Here is a 17,840-nt window from a genome sequence, read left to right on the forward strand (position 1 = left end):
CCCTTGATTCTGGTGTTCTCCCCGTCGATCAGCGTTTGGCTACCATAGTTGTGATTCACAAGGAGGGTAAGCCACGTGATCGTTGTGCTTCGTATAGGCCCATTTCTTTACTCAACGCCGAACCCAAAATACTTGCTAAATTGTTGGCCACCCGTTTGATTAAGGTGATTGGTGACTTGATCCATCCGGACCAATCTGGCTTTATTCCGCACCGGAACACCGCCCTTAATCTTCGGAGGCTCCATGGAGTTCTCGCGAGAGCTGGGACCTTGACTGAGCCAGCCATTTTGGCTTCCCTTGACGCCACTATGGCTTTTTATACCATAGAATGGCCGTATCTTTGGGCTACCCTCGCTAAGTTTGGGTTCGGTCCGACATTCATTGCCTGGGTTAAGCTTCTGTACGAGAGGCCGCTGGCCCAGGTGGTTGTTAACGGGAGGGTCTCTGGCACTTTCACGCTTGGGCGCGGTACTCGGCAGGGCTGTCCATTGTCCCCATTGCTTTTTGCCCTTGCTTTGGAACCGCTGGCTGAATGGCTTCGCTGGGAGCCCTCGCTGAAGGGCATTCGATGGACCCCTGACTTTGAGGACCGGATTTCACTCTATGCGGATGACATCCTCCTTTACCTCACATCCCCGCGGAAGTCGCTTAATGTGTTGTTTGATGTTCTGACCTCCTTCGGGAGGAACTCGGGTCTTGTCATCAATTGGACCAAGTCATGTGTCTATGTTTTGGCCGGAGAGCTCCCTCAGTTGCCCAGTAGATTCCAGATCCAGTTGGCTACGTCCGGCTTTAAGTATTTGGGTATTTATGTTTCCTTGGATCCTGCCGTTCGTTACGACCGTAACCTTCGAGCCCCTCTTCAGCGGCTCAAGCTTGACGTTGTACGATGGCGCCGGCTGCCTTTGTCACCCTTGGGACGTGCGGCTCTCTTCAAGATGATGTCGCTGCCCAGATTTCTATACGCACTCCAAAATTCCTTTGATCCTATTCCTCCTGGCTACTTTCGAGAAGTGGAGTGCCTTCAGAGACGGCTGATTTGGGATGGGCGTGCGCGCATTGCCCTTTCCAAACTCACTCTTCCTTGGTACGATGGCGGCATTGCCCTCCCAGACATCAGACGTTATTACTGGGCCTCCCAGCTGAGTGCGGTCAATCATGCCACTTATGCCCCCGGGTTAACGCCAGCCTTTGCAATGGATAAGTTTCTTTTGCCAGGTGGGAATTTCAACAGGGCGCTATACTCTAAGGAACCCTATAAGACTTTGGCCGGACCCACTAAAATTGCTGTGCGAGTGTGGCGTGATGCAAATGCTACTCTGGGATGGTGTGATAGATTGTCCCGTGCGACTCCGTTGTATGATTCGGATGGTTTGGGCAGTTTGTGGAGGACGAAAGGTTTTGTTAAATGGGACATGATAGGTATAAGTAAGATTGATGATCTTTGGTCTAAAGGGACTATTAAGACTTTTGAGGCGCTCAAGATTGAATATGAGCTTGACGATAAGGAATTCTTTCGGTATGTTCAGGTACGACACGCCTTGCTGTCTGTCTTCCCCAAGGGTACGGAAATCCCCGAGTCCTCGCCTCTAGAGGACCGTATCCTTGACGGCTACGTACCTGATAGCACAATTTCACGAATCTATAAAAAGCTCATTAACAACAGAGTCGACTTGCTCGTGCGCCTTAGGGACTTATGATTCAGAAAAGGGGGTGGTGATGAACAGAGTGTCTGAATTAAGCAGACCACTCTTACCCAGTCCAAAGATCAGGGCTTGATCCATCACCGTTATTTATCTCACTGCCCCATCCCAGCTCAGAACCTGGCTATATGCAAATTAGTCTGTCCCTGGCCCAGTGCATCATGGGAACAGGGCAGACCAAACTACCAAGCCAATTCTTCACCAGAAAGGAGACAAGCTACCGGGGACCGGTTTCTGGCATTTCAGCCTCTTCGGCCCGGCTTGCTTGAATCCTGATGGAGCAGTGAGAAAGGGACTCATGTCTGAGTATACCCTGCCACACCTATAGTGGCCAAAAACGATTCAGAAAAGGGGGTGGTGATGAACAGAGTGTCTGAATTAAGCAGACCACTCTTACCCAGTCCAAAGATCAGGGCTTGATCCATCACCGTTATTTATCTCACTGCCCCATCCCAGCTCAGAACCTGGCTATATGCAAATTAGTCTGTCCCTGGCCCAGTGCATCATGGGAACAGGGCAGACCAAACTACCAAGCCAATTCTTCACCAGAAAGGAGACAAGCTACCGGGGACCGGTTTCTGGCATTTCAGCCTCTTCGGCCCGGCTTGCTTGAATCCTGATGGAGCAGTGAGAAAGGGACTCATGTCTGAGTATACCCTGCCACACCTATAGTGGCCAAAAACGATTCAGAAAAGGGGGTGGTGATGAACAGAGTGTCTGAATTAAGCAGACCACTCTTACCCAGTCCAAAGATCAGGGCTTGATCCATCACCGTTATTTATCTCACTGCCCCATCCCAGCTCAGAACCTGGCTATATGCAAATTAGTCTGTCCCTGGCCCAGTGCATCATGGGAACAGGGCAGACCAAACTACCAAGCCAATTCTTCACCAGAAAGGAGACAAGCTACCGGGGACCGGTTTCTGGCATTTCAGCCTCTTCGGCCCGGCTTGCTTGAATCCTGATGGAGCAGTGAGAAAGGGACTCATGTCTGAGTATACCCTGCCACGCCTATAGTGGCCAAAAACGATTCAGAAAAGGGGGTGGTGATGAACAGAGTGTCTGAATTAAGCAGACCACTCTTACCCAGTCCAAAGATCAGGGCTTGATCCATCACCGTTATTTATCTCACTGCCCCATCCCAGCTCAGAACCTGGCTATATGCAAATTAGTCTGTCCCTGGCCCAGTGCATCATGGGAACAGGGCAGACCAAACTACCAAGCCAATTCTTCACCAGAAAGGAGACAAGCTACCGGGGACCGGTTTCTGGCATTTCAGCCTCTTCGGCCCGGCTTGCTTGAATCCTGATGGAGCAGTGAGAAAGGGACTCATGTCTGAGTATACCCTGCCACACCTATAGTGGCCAAAAACGATTCAGAAAAGGGGGTGGTGATGAACAGAGTGTCTGAATTAAGCAGACCACTCTTACCTTATTCAGAGACTCTGTCCATCACCACCCCTTGTTGTAAATAATTTTGTCCACCCTAAGCGTGGAAGGGTATACTCAGATGTGAGTCCCTTGCTCATTGCACCATCAGGATTCAAGCAAGCTGGGCCGAAGACGCCTGAAATGGCAGAAACCGGTCCCCGGAAGCTTGTTTCCTTCCCAGTGTAAGAATTGGCTTTTGTAGTCTGGTCTGCCCTGTTCCCATGATGCACTGGGCCAGGGACAGACTAATTTGCATACAGCCAGGTTCTGAAACTGGGATGGTGCAATGAGCTAAAAAACGGTGTTGGATCTAGCCCTGATCTCTTGACTGGGTGAGAGTACTCTGCTTAATTCAGAGACTCTGTCCATCACCACCCCTTGTTGTAAATAATTTTGTCCACCCTAAGCGTGGAAGGGTATACTCAGATGTGAGTCCCTTGCTCATTGCACCATCAGGATTCAAGCAAGCCGGGCCGAAGACGCCTGAAATGGCAGAAACCGGTCCCCGGAAGCTTGTTTCCTTCCCAGTGTAAGAATTGGCTTTTGTAGTCTGGTCTGCCCTGTTCCCATGATGCACTGGGCCAGGGACAGACTAATTTGCATACAGCCAGGTTCTGAAACTGGGATGGTGCAATGAGCTAAAAAACGGTGTTGGATCTAGCCCTGATCTCTTGACTGGGTGAGAGTACTCTGCTTAATTCAGAGACTCTGTCCATCACCACCCCTTGTTGTAAATAATTTTGTCCACCCTAAGCGTGGAAGGGTATACTCAGATGTGAGTCCCTTGCTCATTGCACCATCAGGATTCAAGCAAGCCGGGCCGAAGACGCCTGAAATGGCAGAAACCGGTCCCCGGAAGCTTGTTTCCTTCCCAGTGTAAGAATTGGCTTTTGTAGTCTGGTCTGCCCTGTTCCCATGATGCACTGGGCCAGGGACAGACTAATTTGCATACAGCCAGGTTCTGAAACTGGGATGGTGCAATGAGCTAAAAAACGGTGTTGGATCTAGCCCTGATCTCTTGACTGGGTGAGAGTACTCTGCTTAATTCAGAGACTCTGTCCATCACCACCCCTTGTTGTAAATAATTTTGTCCACCCTAAGCGTGGAAGGGTATACTCATATGTGAGTCCCTTGCTCATTGCACCATCAGGATTCAAGCAAGCCGGGCCGAAGACGCCTGAAATGGCAGAAACCGGTCCCCGGAAGCTTGTTTCCTTCCCAGTGTAAGAATTGGCTTTTGTAGTCTGGTCTGCCCTGTTCCCATGATGCACTGGGCCAGGGACAGACTAATTTGCATACAGCCAGGTTCTGAAACTGGGATGGTGCAATGAGCTAAAAAACAGTGTTGGATCTAGCCCTGATCTCTTGACTGGGTGAGAGTACTCTGCTTAATTCAGAGACTCTGTCCATCACCACCCCTTGTTGTAAATAATTTTGTCCACCCTAAGCGTGGAAGGGTATACTCAGATGTGAGTCCCTTGCTCATTGCACCATCAGGATTCAAGCAAGCCGGGCCGAAGACGCCTGAAATGGCAGAAACCGGTCCCCGGAAGCTTGTTTCCTTCCCAGTGTAAGAATTGGCTTTTGTAGTCTGGTCTGCCCTGTTCCCATGATGCACTGGGCCAGGGACAGACTAATTTGCATACAGCCAGGTTCTGAAACTGGGATGGTGCAATGAGCTAAAAAACGGTGTTGGATCTAGCCCTGATCTCTTGACTGGGTGAGAGTACTCTGCTTAATTCAGAGACTCTGTCCATCACCACCCCTTGTTGTAAATAAATTTGTCCACCCTAAGCGTGGAAGGGTATACTCAGATGTGAGTCCCTTGCTCATTGCACCATCAGGATTCAAGCAAGCCGGGCCGAAGACGCCTGAAATGGCAGAAACCGGTCCCCGGAAGCTTGTTTCCTTCCCAGTGTAAGAATTGGCTTTTGTAGTCTGGTCTGCCCTGTTCCCATGATGCACTGGGCCAGGGACAGACTAATTTGCATACAGCCAGGTTCTGAAACTGGGATGGTGCAATGAGCTAAAAAACGGTGTTGGATCTAGCCCTGATCTCTTGACTGGGTGAGAGTACTCTGCTTAATTCAGAGACTCTGTCCATCACCACCCCTTGTTGTAAATAATTTTGTCCACCCTAAGCGTGGAAGGGTATACTCAGATGTGAGTCCCTTGCTCATTGCACCATCAGGATTCAAGCAAGCCGGGCCGAAGACGCCTGAAATGGCAGAAACCGGTCCCCGGAAGCTTGTTTCCTTCCCAGTGTAAGAATTGGCTTTTGTAGTCTGGTCTGCCCTGTTCCCATGATGCACTGGGCCAGGGACAGACTAATTTGCATACAGCCAGGTTCTGAAACTGGGATGGTGCAATGAGCTAAAAAACGGTGTTGGATCTAGCCCTGATCTCTTGACTGGGTGAGAGTACTCTGCTTAATTCAGAGACTCTGTCCATCACCACCCCTTGTTGTAAATAATTTTGTCCACCCTAAGCGTGGAAGGGTATACTCAGATGTGAGTCCCTTGCTCATTGCACCATCAGGATTCAAGCAAGCCGGGCCGAAGACGCCTGAAATGGCAGAAACCGGTCCCCGGAAGCTTGTTTCCTTCCCAGTGTAAGAATTGGCTTTTGTAGTCTGGTCTGCCCTGTTCCCATGATGCACTGGGCCAGGGACAGACTAATTTGCATACAGCCAGGTTCTGAAACTGGGATGGTGCAATGAGCTAAAAAACGGTGTTGGATCTAGCCCTGATCTCTTGACTGGGTGAGAGTACTCTGCTTAATTCAGAGACTCTGTCCATCACCACCCCTTGTTGTAAATAATTTTGTCCACCCTAAGCGTGGAAGGGTATACTCAGATGTGAGTCCCTTGCTCATTGCACCATCAGGATTCAAGCAAGCCGGGCCGAAGACGCCTGAAATGGCAGAAACCGGTCCCCGGAAGCTTGTTTCCTTCCCAGTGTAAGAATTGGCTTTTGTAGTCTGGTCTGCCCTGTTCCCATGATGCACTGGGCCAGGGACAGACTAATTTGCATACAGCCAGGTTCTGAAACTGGGATGGTGCAATGAGCTAAAAAACGGTGTTGGATCTAGCCCTGATCTCTTGACTGGGTGAGAGTACTCTGCTTAATTCAGAGACTCTGTCCATCACCACCCCTTGTTGTAAATAATTTTGTCCACCCTAAGCGTGGAAGGGTATACTCAGATGTGAGTCCCTTGCTCATTGCACCATCAGGATTCAAGCAAGCCGGGCCGAAGACGCCTGAAATGGCAGAAACCGGTCCCCGGAAGCTTGTTTCCTTCCCAGTGTAAGAATTGGCTTTTGTAGTCTGGTCTGCCCTGTTCCCATGATGCACTGGGCCAGGGACAGACTAATTTGCATACAGCCAGGTTCTGAAACTGGGATGGTGCAATGAGCTAAAAAACGGTGTTGGATCTAGCCCTGATCTCTTGACTGGGTGAGAGTACTCTGCTTAATTCAGAGACTCTGTCCATCACCACCCCTTGTTGTAAATAATTAGGGACTTATGGACGGCTGACGGGTTGGAGCTGGACGATGAGGACTGGCAAATGGCCATGTCCTCTCCCAAGGAGGTAGCCATCCCTGCCCGCCTTCGGTTCGTACAGCTCAAGATCCTTCATCGAGTATATGTTACTGGTCCGCGTCTGGTACGGATGGGGTACTTGGTGGATGGTCTGTGTAAACGTGGGTGCGGTATGAGTGGTACCTTCCTTCATATACTGTGGGAATGCCCTGAGGTGGCTGTGTTTTGGTCCCGAGTGCATACCATCATGGAAAGGGTCACGGGGATTACACTCCTGCCTGAGGCCAGGCGCGGTCTCCTTAATGTATGGGAACCGAATGATTATAATACGGCTCAGATCTGTTGGGCGACCCTCGGTAACATGATTGCAAAAAGAGACATTGCGCAATTATGGGGTTCCCACAGACCGCCCATGATATCGGCTTGGAAGGAAAATATGGACTGGAGCATGTTTAGATAAAAGACGGTGTACTTGTCACGGGGCAGACCTAAGAAATGGAACAGAATTTGGTCTCAATGGAATGCATATCGTGGGAATATATGTGCTCCCCCTCAGGACTTTACCCTTAACGTCCCCGTGTCTCCCTAGATGGCATTCATGGTTCTCGAACTTTCACTGAGTATATCGCTTGGTTTCCTTGCTACCCCCTCTCATCCCTGAATTGATGTTTGAAATATTGTATGCATATGTAATGGAATTAATCCCTGCCTCCCATGGTTCCCGAACAGAACTTACAGCCTTGTGAAGTGTATTTGTTTTCTTTGTTTGTTTGACTTTCAATAAAAAATTTAAAATGTTTTTTTTTTTAAATCAACCAATGAAGGGGAGCTTCTGGGAAGCCGTCAGATGAGACTTTGGCTCATTGACAGTGAACCTTAAAGATGATAGAAGGTCGCCGTCAACTGTTGGTGGCTGATGACTGTCTGGGGCAAGCCTGCCATTAACACCTAGTCTTGAGGTAGGGAATGACTAGAACCCCTGAACCATGAAGATGTACTGCATCTACCGTCATCAGTTTTGTGAATGCCCAGGGAGACCAAAAGGGAGCACAGCAAACTGAAAATGCTACAGTCTCACCACGAACCGCAGGCAATGCTGCTGAGCCGGAAGAACAGGTGTATGGAAATAAGTGTCCTTCAGGTCAAATGTTACCTTCTCGGGTGGATAATATCTGGGTCAGTGTGAGCATTCTGAATTCTCCTTCTGGAGGAAGGTGTTGTGAGGGTGCAGGTATAAAATAAACTGGAGGCTTCTGTCCTTTTTGTGCACCAGGAAATAGCGGGAGTAAAAACTACATCCTCCGTCTGGTGCAAGCACCCTCTTCATAGCCCCTTTGGCCAAAAGGGCTTGCACTTCCTTGAACACCTCAGAGGACTTGAGCCATCAAACAGCACCCCAGTAGGCAGTTAGTATTCACTGACTTGGACGAAACTATTTGTGTGACAAAGGTTTTGACAGGCTTTGAATATCAGGGAGAGTAGTTGTGGACGTGCTGGTGTTTATTTTGCTTGTAGACGCCTGCACCACCAAGCTTTTGGGAAAGGAGTGATGAGATAAAAATGCGGGATTAACTGAGGCATGGTGATGACATTGCGCAATTTGGCTGGTTGACTGGGGGACCAGAGCAAGGTTTGGCCTGAATAAATGGCAGAAGGGGCATGGAAGGTGTTTGCCATTGCTGTAGAGCTCCTGACAATATTGACCACCAAGGTGGGAAGCAAGAGGTCAAGGACTCAAGCCACCCTATGAATTACCAGGGCATAGGAAGCAGGCTCCTCAGTGGCAGCTCCAGGGGTTGAGAGAAGGCCTGTTTCAGGGGAGTTATTGAGACCACTAGCCTCCTGCAAGTCATCATACCAATTGTTGTTTTAATAGGGCTGTGCAAACTCATTGCCCGCATCATAATCATTATCCGAGTCCATGCCGAAAACGGAATGCAAGCGTTTTTGTCTTCCCTGTGGATGCAGCAGAGCAAGCGGAGGAAGCAGTTCCTCAACTGCTGTCTTACGCGGTTTCATCCAGCATTGGAGGATTTAGTACCGATGTTGAAGTCTCGGGGACAGCGCAGACTCTCTCGACAGAGGCAGAGCTCGGAGTGGAGACAGAGCATCGTAACGGGCCTGGAAGGTCCAACTGGTGCAGAGGGCAAATCTGCCAGTGGTACTCAAGGTGGGAGGCCTTTCAGCTCCCTGGGTCCGTAAAGCACGGCAGATTGAGTTAGCAAGGATCCAAAGAGCCGGAGCATGACTGAGCTGAACTCTTCAATCTGTTGTGGTGTGTCAGCATTGCCCCAGAAACTCGCGTTGTGCCAGAACCAGTTGTGGGATCGGCTTCAAAGTCCGCAGACTCCAGGAGAGAGAGTTCAATTTCAAATTCACAGCCCACGTCTGTTCAGGCGAATGGCGAGAGAGGGAAGAGTCCCTCTTAGATTTCTTATGCTTCTTCTTTGATTTACTGGATGACTTGGATCGCAATGGAGTCTACCCCCATGGGTGGCTTCAGTGGCTCCTGGAGTAGAACAGGAAACAAACCTTGGGCTTGGACTGAGACTTAGAGTGGTCTCAGCAAGGAGTCTTCTATATTTTGTGATGAAAGTTTGGCCTCACAGTACCAGATGGCCTTCCGGTTTATCGACAAAGTAACTTTCGGCCTTGGACTCATGGCATTCCCACAGGTTCCACAGGCACACCTGATGGGGATCTATCACAGATATTTGTCTGGAAAAGTCCCTACAGGGCATAAAACCTGTTGTTTTAGGGGGTGACATTCTTTGCACACAGTAGAAAATTTTACTGAAATATTGAGATAACCTATCTCTGGGAGACAAAAGGAAGCTCAGATCTGCGTTTTAAAGAGCAGGAACAAACAAACTGATGTCAGCATGTGAGTGGTAGGTCATTTTCAGAGCATAAGGGTGTCGGTGCGGAGCCACTTGAGCAGAGGTACTGCTGAAAAGTTTCCCGATCCAGTCTGACACCTGTGGAATATTTAAAAGTTAAAGAATCTGCAGCTAGAAGTCTCTTTCAGAAACGTATAACTAGTCACTGGTTGTCTGTGGTGATACCTACTCAAGCCTAATGGACCTGAGTATTTTCAGGACTACCAATACATAAGAGAGTCATATATTAGCTTCGAGATAAACTCGGGCCTATACTTTGGGTGCAGTGGCATGAGGTCTCAGCCTCTTACAGTCAACTAAAACCGATATTGACTTCCACAAACTACTTAAGCTAGAGGAAATCATAAAATAGACTCAAAGACACGCCAAACTGAATAGACTTTACATGGCAACCACACTGAGGGGCAGTATGTTCATAGAGACAAACTCATTGCAATGCTCCACTCTTTAGATATCTATACTGCCCCTTAAAGTATACAACATACACTGTAAGCTTGGGGATCACTTACATTCTTCTCCTCAAGCGTCTTCCTTTTTACTCAACGCCGTCAGTCCAATTAACATTACACATACCGGACACTACATAAAGCAGCAGACAGCAGACTACTTCTGATGCTCATGTACTGCGTTCATATTTTCATTCTTGGAACCCTCCACTTAACTGTCTCATTTGCTTTATATTTCATGCAGCCCCGGTGATATTACCTGGGAGGCTTTACTTATATGAATAGTAGGAAATCACAATAAAGTGCATGTTATTTTAGATTTCTTCTCTGGGTGCCAGGAATGATTACGTGTGATTTACCTCTTCAAAACTCAGAGTATAACCTTGGAAATTCTATAAACATTAGATTTGTGTATACCTTTGTACGATGTACTATTTACCTTCTGAAATACAGAATAAAAAGGATTACAAAAACGAGAAAATGAGCCAGCAATACTACCTGGAAATGTTTGTGTAAGAATGAAGAAAATTGGCTGTGTTCCATGTTCTTAATATCTGTATTACGGGTGCAGGGGGGCCCGAGCTCTAGGGGGCCACCTCCGGCACTGTGCACAGGCAGCGGGCACAGGCAGTGGGCCCATGGTCTGAGAGTTCAACTGGCTCCGGAGCATGGGAGGCCCCTCCATGTCCTTTGCAGGGGGCCTCCTCAAGTTTCGCTACGCCAGTGCTGTGTCGCCAAGTTTGTCCAAGAGAAGTCATGGGAGACCATATTGAAGACTGAGGATAAATCAAAGAGAATGAGGGCAGCTGAACCTCCCATGTCTGGAGACATCCTGATGCTGCTGCTGGCAGCGATCAATAGTTTCAGGACTCACAGTGCTTAATATGCGAAAGAATAAGTGTCAGTGCCCAAGGCTCTGCTTAGAAGCACACAACAGGTCCTATTAAATGTTGGTGTGGCGAATACCAAGCATGCTTTGTCTTAAATCCATCTCATGCCTCTTTAATCCACTATAAGACACTCGCTGCCCTTTTATCCCTTTCCTGCGCTCTCCCTTCATTGCGGTTCTTCCGTCTTTATCCTTTCCCTGTGTATATTTGTTACTCTTTCTCTGTTGCCCATATCTGGTGGGGGAAAGTAAGTGCTGCACCCCCAGAAAGAGTGCTGGTGGGCCCCTCAAATGAACGAACCTCTTAAGTACTCAATCTGGGGCAAAGACTCGCCCAGGAAGCCTTTTTTTTTCTTTAGAGTTTTCTATAGAGCAAACTTGATCCGAAGCGGCTATCAGAGCGCTTTACATAGCACCGGTTACGTTACATGAGGACACACATTCATTTTTGCCCAGAATCACAGGATGTTCAGCATCATTGCCGAGACTCGAACCCAGTTCCCCAGATTCGAGGTCGGCCGCCCTAGCCGTTAGGCCAACTGGTAGTGAGTGTTCTTCAATAGATGTGGACAGTTGTTGACAGACGCAGTTTCCAGCAATGTTGGTAGTAATGGACCAGAAGGATAGAACTGTGAGATCTGAAGTGGGGTTTTTCAGAGGGGGTGTTATAAAGGCCCTTTTTAGTCTAGCATGCATGCGATGTCTGGAAGATCTAGTGTAAATATTATACGGAGTGTAATTCCGCCTGCTGCTTGGGATTGGTTCACTCCTGTGCCCCTTTTGCTTGCTGGCTCCTCTGTGGTAGATGCTCCCGAGACATCACCTCCGCTAATCGAGCAGCAGCACCACCCAACTACAGTTTCCCTACACTGTGAGTGTTTATATATTATCTTGGAGACCACTACTTTTTTTTTGTCTGTGTCACACTGTGGGTGCTTATTTCTCGTACTGTGTGCCACCCTTCATTTCATCATTACAGCAACCGCTTCACGGGCCGCCTGCACATAACTTTTTATCTACACATGCGCCACGCTTCATGTTACAGCACGGCACGCAAGTTTATCTTTCTTTTTTTTATGCATCCACTTTTATTTACACAGGCGCCGGCCACGCATCATGTTTCAGCACGGCGCCCATGTTTATATTTCTTTTTTTTTTTTACGTATCCACTTCACTCCAACAAACCCCCTCTCCCCCACTCCCTGCCCCTTCCAAATAAATTACAAGTTTTCCCTCAGTCTAACGCTACTGGCCATTTAGATCAGCCCGCTGCTGAAAGTGAAAGTGCTTTGGCCGATCAGATCGGTCTGAGGCTCCACCCCTCAGTAGGAAAGGTGTTGCCTGCAGTGTGTGCCTTCTCCAGTAATGATGTAGTGACAGGCATCGAAGGAGAGACAGGCAAGGTGCTTTTGTTTTTTCATGCGTGTGTATTTGTATGCATAAATATCTGGAGATGTTCTTTTGTTACTGCCATGTGCACATTGTTTTAAAACATGACTTCACTGGCGCTACATAAACTTTGGAGTTCAAGAAAGGCAGCAATCTCATGAGAGGCCATCTTGGGGGGTAACCGAAATCTTCGACAGCTGCTGCTTCCTGTTACAGGCACAATAGTAGGGATAGTGCTCTGCTTGTTTCTAGTTCTTAGTACTGCCGCCTGTCACACGAGATGGTTTGTGGGTGGGCCTATAACTGACAATACCCTCTTGAACAGTGTAACCGCCGCTGTACCTTTTCCTGTCAGGTGTACCAATCTCCGCTCCCACAAGTAGGGTGTGTATCATAATGAAAACAAACTGGAGATGTTGGAGAATAAACACTGCTTCCACGGGAGGAGCTGCTGCTGTGTACTCACTCTGCACGCCCCCTTTGTCGAAGGCTGCGAGGCCTGCACAGTTTTACAGACTGCTGTCTCCACTTCACTTAATGTGTGTTTCGAGTTGGCGCATCTGGAGGGGAGTCGCTCAGATCCCTCCAACGCACCTCTCTGGCATTATCAAGGAAGCAGCCAGACCCCTTGCTTTATTTATTTATTTATTTGTTAAATTTATGTGTCAGCGCAACAGCTACCCAAAAAGGGTTTCCCGAGCCATGAGGGGACAGCAGAGAGAAGGGAGAGAACTACTGTCTAGAAAGCCAAGTCTTAAGAGACTTGCAGAACAGAAGAAGATTGGATTGCGTACAGAGAGATAAAGGCAGAGCTTTCCACAAAACAGGACCCAAGCATGCAAAAGAGCGTCCTCCCATGCACGAAAGTCTGACCTTAGGGACTTGGAATTTTGCCTTGTGTGGAAGACCGAAGAGTGCGCGAGGGAACATAGAGACAGGCTAGGCGTTGTAGGTAGCGGGGAGACGTTGCATGCTTGATGCGAAACATGTAGGTAAGGGACTTAAACACAACCCGTTTCTCCACCGAAAGCCAGTGGAGGTTCCCCAGCAGCCAGAAGGTCGATGCAGTTCTGGAAGCCCGGCAAAGTAATCTGGCAGCAGAGTTTTGCACTAGCTGCAGTTTACAAGTTACATCTTTGTTGACACCTAGATAGAGGATGTTCCCATAATACAGCCTAGATGTAACAAGGGCCTGGACTACGGTATGCTGGGTATGGACAGGTAGCATCCACACAATCTTCCTCAACCATTTAAAAATGGTGAAACAGGTAGCGGCAACCTTGGTGACTTGTTGGCGCATGGATAGTGAATCGGCGATTATAAAGCCAAGGTTGCGTACCTGAGTAGAGGGTTGTGGAAGCATACCCATTTGAGAGGGCCAGTGTTGGGGGCCCCAGAGTTCTCTATCTTTGCCCAGAACCAGGACTTCTGTTTTTTTGCCATTAAGTTTTAAAAAATTGGCGTTCATCCAGGCCACAACTGAATGGAGGCCTGTCCTTAGAGCAGAAGGCTTGGAGGTCTTACCCGCTGAAAGAGAGAAGATAATCTGGGTGTCGTCAGAGTATGAGAATAACAACAACCCAGATTCCACTACCATCACTGCCAGGAGTCTAACATAAATGTTAAAAAGCAGGGGGCTAAGAATTGAACACTGTGGGACCCCATAAGGAGAAGAATATGAATTGGATTTAGCAGTGGATGAAAAAACCTGGAAAGTGCGGTTCGAAAGAAAGGACACAAACCAATTCAGGGCAGCCCCAGTGACCCCAACAGATTGAAGGGCCTTTATGAGTACGGTGTGAGAGACCATATCAAAGGCCGCGCTTAGATCAAGCAATACCAGGGCCATTGTTTCACATGCATCCAGGTTCTGTCGAAGCATTTCGGTAACACCTAAGAGTGTGGACTCAGTGGAATAACCGGTCCTAAAACTGTATTGAGAAGGATGTAAGAGCCCATTGGTTTCGATGAACCTGGATAGATGGCCGTTGATGGGTCTCTCCAAAATGTTTGCGAGGGCAGGAAGTAGCGAAATTGAACGATAATTTGAGGGAAGCGCGTGGTCAGTTAGTTTTTTTAATAGTGAGATGACCATTGCATGTTTCCAGTCTGAAGGGAAAAGGGACTTAAGAAGATCAAGGATATAGCAAAGTGATGGTTGTTCAATCTGCTGTAGTACCGTGATGGGAAGTAAATCACAGGGGGATCCTGATTTAATTTTACTAAGACGTGTCACCATGTCCAGCAGTGGCCAGGCATCAAGTGTATTCTATGTGTATGGTCGAGGACAGAAGTAGAACAACATTTGAAAATAGGGCCAGGTCGGTCAGGAGTCGTGATAGGCGAGAGAGTGGACGGAGGAATAGTTCTAGCCAATGTAGAGTATAGTGTTTCCACTTTATTTAAGAATTGGGCAAGATCCTCGCATTGAGTTGTATTCAGACTAGGGGAGGCCTGCATGGTGCTGAAATGGATAGTTCTTTAATCATCTTAAATAAAGTTTAGGGCAGTTTTTAGCCTGTGTGATAGTTAAGGAGATGAAAGCTTTTGTTTGGAATCACAGTTTGGGCAAGGGTCGAGATGCAGAACCCGCCCCCACCCCCCATACAACCCCGCACGACCACGATCCTGAACATCCATGCCCGTCTTTCCAGTACCTTAGCAATAGACGTTTCATAAGAGTGGTGAAACAGATACATTTTCATTGAGACCTGTTGTTTGTACGGCCTTATTATCCATGGGGCATTTTAGGAGCTACAAAGAAAAAACATCTTCGAAGGACCATTCTTTTCTGCTTGACCAGTGACAGACCGGTTTCTCTTCAATTTAAACTCCCAACATTTGCCACCCTACATGCAAATACACATTCATGAGAAGCTGCAAATGTGGTTTATTGAATTCATTATCAAGGGAAAAGAAAACCAAACAGCGCTTCCACTGTAGTTCACTCAGAGCAGCAAGAAAAAACAAGCATTTACAATGCAATATGTCTCGCATTATCGCGAGTTTGAGCTATTGACATTGTAAATGACAATGCCTTTTATTTAAGTTTTAGGTTTTAAAACATAAATAAAAGGCATTGTCATTTACAATACTGATAGCTTAAACTCTCGCAAATGCGAGACCTATTGTATTGCAAATGCTTGTTCATAGATCCGACAGCGTAGCAGAGAAAAGATAAAAGAGGAACAAATGAAAGGGCAGCTTCTCTTGCCAACCTGACCTGGCATGGGTCCAGGTAAGCCTGAAGAAATGTCATTACGCAGTTCAACCCAAGCAGCAGCACAACAACAACACAAGTTGATTTCACAAAGCAACATGAGCTGAGTTAGTATAAAATAGAAAAACTTCAATATTGAAAACCAGGACAAACACCCAATATGCAGAGCATGTTAGAAATGATGTGCGGCAGCGATGAAAAGGCAGTGCGGACAGTCTTTCTTGTCTAACAAGGACAACCCTGTCGCCTTAATTATGAATCACAATTGGTTTGGTTAAATACAAAGCAAACAGGAGCAGGAATACTGAATGGAGCTGGGCGCTTAATGGGAGTAGCAACTCCGCGAAGGAACCTTTTAATCTACAGATCAGACGGACCGAGATGAATTTCTCATTTTTCAATTAAACCAAAGTAGCAGTAGATTACAGAAGCACAGTGAAGCAAGGACAGCTGTATGGGCACAGAATTCAAAAAGACAAGCACGATAAAAACTGCAGCACGACCGATATGCACTCATGCTTCAGCAGGTAAAACTAACAAAGACATTAGATCAGACGACAATGTTTATTCGGAGTCAGTTGAAAAGTGTATTTATACCTTATTCCCCGAAGCTTAGCCCTGTTGTCATGGCGATCAATTAGATTATGCAATATTTCCAGAACCAGCTGTCTTAGTTCAGAGTCCTCCATGAGAGATGGCGACAGCAAGGGATCAACGAAGGGGGCTGGTAGTGCTGCAGAAATGCTCTTCGATTTGTAACCGGATGTCACCTGCATGAACAGAACACACACAGACCATGTTACACGTCACTGGCAGTTTTTATTTTTTATTCAATGCATCTGAAGGTCACTCCAGTCGCCATGATGTTTTTCTTAATTAAAGGGACTACACCTACAAGTTATAACTAGTGGATTTCAGTTTTGGTTTTAAAATGGTAGTTTTTCCTTTGTTTTTTTCCAGTGAATTTCTATTGTCTACATGGCACTCCTCACAACTGTCGTCAGAAACCATGGACTAAACATCGTCTCCTACGCCGATGATACCCAGCTCATCCTCTCCCTCACCAAGGAACCAGACATCACCAGGCGCAACTTCCAAGAAGGGATGAAAGCCGCGGCGACTTCGATGAACAACAACTGCCTGAAGCTCAACGCTGAGAAAACAGAAGTCCTTATCCTTTGCTCCGCCCCCTCCGCATGGGAAAACACCTGGTGGCACCCCACCCTAGGAAACCCACCCACCCCAAAGGATCACGCACGCAGCTTCGACATTTTACTCTATTTCACTCACCATGAATCGCCTGATTAACGCCATATCCTCCACATGTTTCAACACCCTCCGCATACTTCGCAAGACGTTCGAGTGGATGCCCCGACTCCAAGAAACGGTCACCCACATACTCATCACCAGCAGACTGGACTACAGAAACGCTCTCTACACCGGAGTCAACAAAAAACTCCTCCCGAAACTCCAGACCATCCAGAACGTCACAGACAGACTTATCCTCGACATCCCACGACATGACCACATCACCCAACACCTCTGCAACATCCACTGGCTCCCCGTCGAAAGAAGAATAACCTTCAAACTGCTCATACGCGTCTACAAAGCCCTGCACAACACCAGACCCCAAAACCCCAATAACCGAATCTACACCCCCAAAAGAAACCTCTGCTCAGCCGAACGTGACTTAGCCACCGTCCCTCATTTCTACAGGACCAGATCAGGTGGAAGATCCTTCTCCTACCTCGCAGCCATGACCTGGAACAAACTCCCCCTTCACCTCCGACGAAGCTCGACACTGCACCTATTCAGAAAGGACCTGAAGCATTGGCTTTTTGGATGACCCCAACGGAGCTGCTCACAACCCCCTCCTTCAATGCCTTGAAACCCTTACAGGGGAGTAGTGCGCTCTACAAAACCCTGATTGATTGATTGATTGTTTAACGTAAAGTAAGATATTACTACCATACTTCTGCAGCAAACGCACCTCTGGGACCACCCTTTATAGCAGTTTTTATATATTTAATTAGTCTTAAAGTCCTAGAATGGAGGCTGCAAAAACCTTCATGTTGTGGCCAGCCAATAAGAGCTCTCAGTCCCACTGGACCAGTCACAGTCCAGCAAATCAGTATGCGTTATTTTGACTTCTCGTAATACAAAAGTCCTGCGGAAGACCTGCAGCGCTGGGTATCTCTATTCTTTAACCTTAATTTCTCAAAAAAGGTTGAACAGATTTACACCAATTTACTAAAAACAGTATAGATGGTGTCATTTGGTGTCATTTTCTTCAGCCATACTTGGTGTCATTTTGGTCAGCCA

General features: G+C 47.6%; 1 protein-coding gene across 1 annotated transcript in view; it reads right to left on the reverse strand.

The window, feature by feature from the left end:
- Positions 1 to 17,840, reverse strand: part of EFR3A (EFR3 homolog A) — a 1,274,477-nt gene that overhangs the window by 348,826 nt on the left and 907,811 nt on the right. The window contains exon 14 of the mRNA XM_078686747.1: positions 16,116 to 16,288. Within this exon, the coding sequence (XP_078542873.1) occupies positions 16,116 to 16,288 (173 nt within the window). The remainder of the gene's footprint in view (positions 1 to 16,115; positions 16,289 to 17,840) is intronic.

This window comes from Lissotriton helveticus, chromosome 4_1, assembly GCF_964261635.1.
Source record: "Lissotriton helveticus chromosome 4_1, aLisHel1.1, whole genome shotgun sequence".
Taxonomy (NCBI): Eukaryota; Metazoa; Chordata; class Amphibia; order Caudata; family Salamandridae; genus Lissotriton; species Lissotriton helveticus.